The sequence below is a fragment of the Arachis ipaensis genome, chromosome B4 (assembly GCF_059453495.1).
Source record: "Arachis ipaensis isolate K30076 ecotype BB chromosome B4, ASM5945349v1, whole genome shotgun sequence".
Classification (NCBI taxonomy): domain Eukaryota; kingdom Viridiplantae; phylum Streptophyta; class Magnoliopsida; order Fabales; family Fabaceae; genus Arachis; species Arachis ipaensis.
The window spans coordinates 10,931,654-10,940,506 of NC_142439.1; the positions used below are offsets into that span (position 1 = coordinate 10,931,654).

General features: G+C 33.0%; 1 protein-coding gene across 1 annotated transcript; it reads right to left on the reverse strand.

The window, feature by feature from the left end:
* Nucleotides 1-7,873: 7,873 nt before the first annotated feature.
* LOC107638840 (Plant self-incompatibility protein S1 family) lies at nucleotides 7,874-8,601 on the reverse strand. The gene has a single exon (XM_016342237.3). It carries the CDS (start codon nucleotides 8,532-8,534, stop codon nucleotides 8,073-8,075), a length of 462 nt encoding a protein of 153 aa, XP_016197723.1. The 5' UTR covers nucleotides 8,535-8,601; the 3' UTR covers nucleotides 7,874-8,072.
* Between the last annotated feature and the right edge of the window lie 252 nt (nucleotides 8,602-8,853).

Here is an 8,853-nt window from a genome sequence, read left to right on the forward strand (position 1 = left end):
CCATAAAAAATAATGGATGACAGCCCTTGCAGCGGCCACCTCAGAAGAAAAAATCCATAATTCTCTAAAAGCGATAAAAGCAGAGCCAATAGATGAAGATGAAGAAGTCTAGTTCAGCCCAGAACTGTACATACTAGATACCTAAGATCCATTTGAAGAATTAAAAAAAAGAGTGTCCTGAAATCAAAAAACAGACACTTGTACAAAATCAAGAGAGGTGTCAAGACAAACTCAGAAAGCAACAAAAGCATCACATGCAGAAAAGAACAAAAGTCATCAGTAGCATTCTAACAGAATCACAGCAGAAAAGACAAAATCAGCTACCAGTTTTCAAAAAACTAGAACAGAAGACATTAACTCGGAGACAGAGCCTCTGAATTAGCCCGCAGAAAGAGCAAACGGATTAGCAAAATCAAGGGTTAAAATGTAAAAGAATAAAGGGCGTAGCCCACTATAAAAGGGGAGGGGGGAGGGGGTTGTAGATCATCCGCAATTTTACACACATCCTCTCATACTCTGAAATACTTTTAAGCTTTTATTGCAATCTTTGTATTAAAAAGTTTCATCCTTTGTATTTTGGTTCAAGCCTCTGAATTATAATACAAATTCATATTACTCCATCATCAAGTGAGTATTAATATTTAGTTCATTATTGGTTTTATTAGATTTTATTATCCTATTAACAATACTTTTTAGTACTCTATTTCTTGTTAATTTAAATATTTTTATTATTAATATGATATTATCAATAGTTGGTATATATATCACTAATTATAGATAACAATGCAAAAAGGAGTTAACAATTAATTAATATTTTTCATTTAATTTTTTTAATATTTATTCATCTACTATTTTATAGATTGATTGTTGATCGAAAAAATTGATATCTGACTTTCGATTTAGATCTAAAGTTAAGGTTGGTTCAAAAATGTTTTTTTTAACACAGATTTATATCCATGATATAATCTAAATGGCATGATTCTGCATAAATTTATTTAAAATTTTCTAATTTTTTAAAAAATTAGAGTAAAGTGACAATTAAGACTCTAAAATTTTACATTTTGGATAGAATAATCTCTAAAAAAAGTAACAAATTGATCCTCAAGGATAATAAACATTGGACACATTCGATCCTTCTGTTAAGTGTTGACACAAAACAGAATGGAATTAGCCACATGTACCATTATTAACAGTGATGTGTCCCTTGGTGCCAGGTGGGAATGTAAACGTTGTCGTTTCAAGTAATCTCCCCCCCCCCCTCTTTAAGTTCAAGAATTCCCTCTAACCCTCCCAACGTCTCTTTATTTACCCACAAACCCTAACAGACCATCAAAGTTTCCCTCCAAAACCGGTTACTTCCATGGTAGTCTTATGACGTTGTAGAAGGAAGAGGACAGTTTGCGCTGTCGTGACATTCTTTCTCTAGAAAAAGACAATTTTTTTAATCATTTTGTGTTTAGAAGGTTGTGACTTCTTTTCATGTGGTTCTAATGGTGTAAAGAGTTTGTAGTTCATGCTTGAAAGTGTGAAAGCAAGTGGTTATGATTTTTTTTATTGGTAAAAATCCTTCATGAACCATTAAAATAATATAAATATCTACTTTTTTGGGGGGTTTAGAGCTTTTTGTTGTTTGCTGATAATCCTGCATAAGGGAATAATATTGGGAGACGATAAAGGGAACACATCCTATTCCACCAAAGATTAAGAGACCAATTGGACGTTCTAAGATACATGTAAGAAAGAAAGATATTGTAGAGCCACTAATCAATTAAAATAAGGTTAGGAGGAGTTTTGTGGTCACTTGCAGCAAGTGTGGTAATCTTGGCCACAATCACAAGACTTGTATGAGAGTTTCAACAACAAAAAAAAAGCACTAGAAAAAGGACCAGAGCTCAACATGAGTCTGGCCTTCAAGAGGAGTGTGCACTATCTCAGTCTCTCAGAGTGCATCTCAGTCTGATCAACCAGAGATTACTGTCAATATTGAGGTTAGCCTTTAATTCTTTCACACATGAGGTTTTAGTTGTCTATGTCATATATTTCATAAGGGTTTAATTGCGACTTTCATACCTTTTATAAGGGTTTAATTGTACACTAAAAGGTTGAATTGTGCATATTTCATGCAATTATTATTCTATGTTTCAGTCGAATACTCGAATCAAGTCCCAGTAGTGAATATCTCCCAATCCACAACCACACCTATAATTGGTGCTGCTACTATTGCTGACAATGTCAACTCTATTGAAAGTTCTTCTAATGGAACTAATGACATTTCAAATGAGATTGGTAGAAATTACTGCGACTGTGAAGATGCTACAAATGGAAATGCTACACCAATTGTTGCAACTGGAACTGATGCAGATGTAAGTGTTGCCATATTAAGGATTATATCTGTTATTTATGGTAGCCATTAATGTTGATTTAACTTTGTGTAGGGACAATCATCTGAGGTAATCAAGGAAAAGAAAAAGAGGAGTACCAACAAATTTGTAGATAACATCCAATTTAGGCCTCCTGCCTAGACCCAACTCAGACTACCATCCTCTGTCCAGACCCAACTCAGGCCACTAGTATTATCTCAGGCCCAATTCAAGCCTCTAGGTCCACCTAAAGCCCAATTCAATCCCTATGGTAAAGTCCAATCAAGGCCTTCATCAAACAAGTCACTGAATTTAGCTTTTTTTAGAAAGAAAGAAACTATTGTTAGGCCTGCACAAACTCCTCACCCACAGCCTACCTCATAGCCACAAATAACTCCAAGGCCAACTGATTATCTCTCTGCAAAAACAAGGACTACAACAAACATTGTACCAGCCTCAAGAATGTTGAAGTTGATACCCACACCAAGCTTTAGGCCTAGGCCGCTTAGCACTCTCCTTACATTGAATGGACCGTGTCTTTTTTTTTTTTTGGGTTAAAAACTTTGATTTGGACATGCTGTTTTATTGGATTATAATGTTATTTAGGAATGATGTTTTCTTTTAGTAGATATGATGTTAAATTGGGGTGATGTTTTCTTTTAGATTCAGCACAATATTATGCTTTATGTTCTTAGGGTGAATTTGGTCATATTTTATATTCAGATGATGTAATTCTTAGGGTGATGTTTTTTTTTTTTTGGATTCAATACAGTGTTGTGCTTAACATACTTTGGGTAATGTTTATTATCTATGTTAATTGTGTTTCACTTTGGATTACATATTGTGCTTTAATCATTGATATGGTTGTTTACCTACTTTTACAAACATTTAAAAAAGCACTCATAGTTGGCAAATTACTTGCTTACAATAATAGTCCACAGTTAACTTCATTCACCCCTAAAAAACTACATTATATTCATAGTAACTGTTCTTGTAAGAATACGAAAAACTCGGCTGTTGATAGTCATGCCGAACTATAGCCTTCAACACCGAACTTACAAGTTCTGGTAGTCCGAGGTTTCGTCCGAGAATATATCACGTTTGTGGAGAGAATGAACAAAGTGGGGTGGGTACCTGCAAAGGCACTCCGATGCTTAAGTTAGTATTCGAAATTCAATATGTCCTTTTGAGGATAAAATATCATACCTTTATAGGTGAAGGAAGATAGGTCGGTTATGCTTCTGTTGGCTCTCTATATTGAAGAGCAGTTATTAGAATTTAGTAGGTGACAACATCAAGTCGGACGTTTTTATTTCAGAATGTAATCCATTGAGTCGAAGTGTAACGCTTAATGCCGAGTTATGGCGCATAATGACGAGTTATGACATCCGATTTGTAACAGCCATATCAATAACAATTCTAGTTTCACCTAGTACCACTACAAAAGACTATTGCAAACACAAACCCAATTAAAAAAAAAAAAAACAAACATCCTTAAATCGACTAACAACAATTTTGGGAAACTCCTACTCTCCAATGTCAAAATTATTTTCTCCAATCCAATCAATTTCTGCTCCTAGTCATGCTTTTCCCTTTCTGTAACTTCCTCATTCCCAATAACTTCGCCAGTCATTTAAAGAATTTGTACTATGACAAATTCTCCTATAAAAAAATTCAAAAATTGAAAAAAAAATTTGCACATAACAAATCAAAGCAACTATAAGAAGGAGATAGCAATTATCCTAAACTTTGGGTATCCCAAAAATAATCGATCAGGATTCTTCACTGTTTTAAATTTGTATGTTGTTGCATACCATTAGTAGTTATACTTGGGAGCATACTTCTTGTTACAAACTCTTCAATAGGATGCATCATCTCTGACACTTAACTTTTTCATGCTTGTAGAGCTTCTGGCGCTTTTGATTTTCGACATGACTTATGGTATGTTTGGTGTTAACTTGGAAATTTTGGAGAAATGAAGGATCAGAAAGCGTATCTAATTGAGGGTGAATAAGGACTAAATTGTCCTCAATCTTTTGTTTAATTCTAACGTGTAACTTAACGGTCAGATCACTCTTTTTAATGTTACACATCATTAATAGTGTTAACATTCACAAAAAAAATCCAATAGAAAGATTGAAAGTGTCCAACATTTATCATTCTTAAAGACTTTGATGGAACTGATTGAACTTGAGAAGGGGGGTTGAATCAAGTTAGCTCAATAATGAACGTTTCAAACTCTATTTTAGCGGAAGCTAAAAATGCAGGAGATTTTTCGTTTTATCTCATGTGCAGAACAGAATCAAAGAAGGGAAGAAGAGAAAGAGGCCAACATGTATCCTAATTCGGATTCTAAGTGCCATGAATCCTACGTCCAGTCTCCACCACAATCATGGTAGAATTTTTCACTATAATTCACTGATTACAATCACCAATACTATTGAATTATATCCTAATTCAACTAGTATCTACCACTAAACTTTCTTCACCAAAGCTCAGCTACCCAAAGTGTTGTCCTGACTTAGAAGGAGAATCTAAATAGATTCAAACTCAGAAAGTGCTAAGCCAACGTTGTAAGGGGAACTAGTCCTAGTTCAACAACTCAATTACACAGAATTTCAGTGGCTCTTTCATGCATCTTTTTGCCTTTTCTCTCATGACTTTTTCACTCACATTTTCAGCCTTTTTCTCAATTCAAAAGATGACTCAAGATAGCCATAACAAAAAATCAAAAATGAAGCTCGAGTAGAAGAAAAAGAATTCAACTCAATAGTTAAGATGATGCTCTTGAATGTGCTCTCTTTTTCTTGCCTTTAAATGTTGGAGTGATGCTTCTTATATTATCAGCTTGCTCTCCAATTTGCTTCTTCCATTTTCTTGTTCCAACTACCCGTTGGAGTTGTCTCTGATGGCATGAAGTCCTTGCTCCATTCTGCTCCACTAACTTGCAAGGTTAGAAGAACCATTCCACTACCTCTGCTATCCTTGGAGTTGCTTTCTTCTTTGGCATGCATTTCTTTCTCCCTCTACTCTATTACCTTTGCTATCTGAGAAGCTACTCTGCTGCTTCTGCTCTTGTGTGCTTTGCTCTCCCAAATTCTGAATTTTGTTTTACTGGTGTCCTTAGAGTAATAGGGTTGTCCTTGTTATGTTGTTTATTCCTTTTTCTTCCAGTTGTCCTGCTTTCTTTATGGTGTAGACAGATGTCCCTTTTTCTTTTAGCAATTGCATGGCCATTTATTTGCTGAACGGTGCTTAATAGGTAGATTGGGCTTGTGCATTGACTTGAAACATTGTAAGAATGCAGAAGCAACATGTTAGGTTGAGAGTTTAACAATGGACCTGCAACACTTAACACATACATTAAACACATTTAGGCTTTGACCAAAAAATATTTTGTCATCATATATTAGCCCAAAATCAGTCTAAGTTTAACAGACTTATTTGTTACTTTTTATTTCTTAAGTTCTATTCTGTCAAATACAAATTCTCAAAATCTTAATTTTCATTTTACTCTAAAAATTATCAATAAAAAGTTTAATATACTTTCAAAATATACTATCCAGTCATAATCGTTGCATATCTTAAACATCTACTTATTAGTATCGAAATGCTTTACAATTACTCCCATTACCAGTATATTAAATTATCGGTTATTATTAGATGTCTGTCAAAACTAACTTAGTAAAGAATTCAAGTTAGAATCTCCTTAACAATTCCCTAGCAAAACAGTAATTAAGTCCACCTTCAGAGAGAAAATGACAAGCAATAATACGCTTAATTTATCAATTGCAAATTTGCAATAAAAAATATATGCATATATATACTAACTCATGATTTTTTTTTTAAAGAAAAAATAGAAAAAAGAAAAGAAAGGCACATAACAAAAAACTGAAAAAGTATCCACTTCTAATAGTACCCGCCTTATCATTTATGTTGGAACTTGGAAGGGAGACATCTTTATCGGCATTATCTCAACTTGCATCTTATAATAAAATTAAAAGAAAATAAATAAATACATTCCAGTTCTGGTACTTTTTAGTTTGTGGAGTTTGATAATTTTAGTTAACGACAAAATTGCAATTTGTATTGGAGGCAAATCTTCAACCTTTGCGCTGCAACTTGCAAGTGTGCAATGTGCAACATAGTCCACTAAAACAAACACAATAAAAAAAAGCTTTAAAAGGGGAGCATATATAATAAAAGTATTATTATATAGTATCAACTTCGTTTAAGCTACAATCATTGTTTATATGCTACTAATCTTTATGTAAATGTATGAAAAAATAAATTATTAAATTCATCATGTCTACAGAAACTTTCCATTAAATTGAAGAGAAACCATAGTTGTCAATAATTAGGTCCAACTTTTGTTGTTGTTGTTCTCTTTTTACATTTATTTGGTTAATTATGACCAAAATTAATTGGGGTATTTGGACATTGTAAAGGAAAAATATCAAGCTGCTGAACTCATGGCCAATCCCTTAATTATTAGAGTTAAAATTTTAATAAAATCTGATTTTAAGAAAAAAAAAATAGGTTACCCCAAAAACAAAGAACAATTTAACAATTTTATTCTACTAATTTTATTTAACAGAAATGCGTATCATCAACAATTAACATTAGAGAAAAGGACAAATAGATCATTGACCTTTTGGCTCGCGGACTATTAAGTCTCCGAGAATTTGAAAATACATTTAAGTCCCTGATATTTTCAAAATCTGAACATAGTCTAATTTGTGATTTGTCCCATTTTAAAAACTATCCTATGTGTGCATCCGTATATCAGCCAGATCAGTATAACGAAAATTACGTTTGATTTTTTCGTTAGATCTAACAGACCCAAGTAAACAGAGAAATCGATGTGTTCAAATTTTGAGAATGTCAAAAATTTAAATATATTTTCAAATTTTTGAAAACTTAAATGTTCGTGAGCCAAACAATCAAAAACTTATTTTTCTTTTTCTCTTACCATTATGATTCTTAGAAGTCTAGAACTATAGTTGAATGTACATAAGCAATATTTTATGCATATCTAAGAATGATCAAATTCAATACATATGTAGGAGATCTAATATTATTATTAGCAAAAGTATAGTCCATATAGTTAGAACAAATTTAGTAATTAATTAAGGGTGATGCAAAATACTATACACAGTTTATATAAATAAGGGTTATGTTAGGTAATTAATAACTTTTTTGAATAACATAAACAACTATTAATTAAATCAAAACATATTTCACCTCCAAGTTATCTATCTAAATCTTAATATTAGAATAACCATCCGCACATCTAGTGAAATGAATATCCGATATATCCATTGTTCACATTGTTTAGTATTTTTATTATCTACTTATATTTTTCCTATAAATAAACATATTAAAGATATTTTTGTCCATTAATCATAAAAGTGTATTCAGTATTCCTAACCATATAAAGTGTGTATCTAAACATCACTTTAATTGAAACCTAATAATTAGTCGTGACCCAATTTGAAAAATAGCACAGAAGATGGCAATGGAAATGGAATTAAGATTACTAATCTAATTAAAGCACTCATGGCAACAAAAACATTCCAAATGAAACAATACAAATTCCACATACATGCATTTGTACTGATCATAAAAAAGACCCTCTTAAAAATTATTCTAAATCATACAAAAACTCTTGACATTCCTCTTCCATTTCCATAGCATATATGATTCATATAATCACCACAAGAAATCCATGCTCCAATTGACTTGATCATTGCTGAAAAAGAACCCATCTTGTGTTACCATCCAATAACACATCCTATAAGCACCACATCGGTGAGTGTCCCTAGAAGCCATGAATGCATCAAAGCTCCTTCTTGTGCTGTCCCATTTCATGGTACACTTCATCTCATTGTTGCCACCCCAAAAGCTAGGCCTCATGGTCCAGCTGAAATCATCATGCTCTTGAAGCGCACGTCCGCCGAGGTCCATCTCCTCCGACGAGCACCATATGACCAATGGCACCGACGAATTGTCGGAAAATCCATTGATCACTTGAACGTAATATTCATTATTTCCAAACAAGTAATTCGCCCTTTCCATTGTGTTCGTCAGAAACACAATGAAGAGGGCAAAGCACAACATAAGGAAGAATCTCACTATGTTGTTTTTCATTATCATTGAAAGTGATGAGTCCATAATTCTAAAATTTGAGGCTTCTTATAATATATGTGACAACTATAGCAACATTATATATATTGAAATCATATGTTATCTTGACTATGGTTTATTTCACTTTTATGAGAGACTAGTGCATGCCGCAATCTTATCATATCATTTTGTGTGATATTCTAATCTTACTTTATTGGCACTATGTCTATATGAAAATGTGGTTTGAATATCATCATAGAGACATAGACAAAGCACGTCCATATGTTAGGATATTCTTATTTTCAGCTTCCGTACTTTTAAATGTGTTCATGAGGTGACATGTTGCAACTAGCAAAATTGATATTTA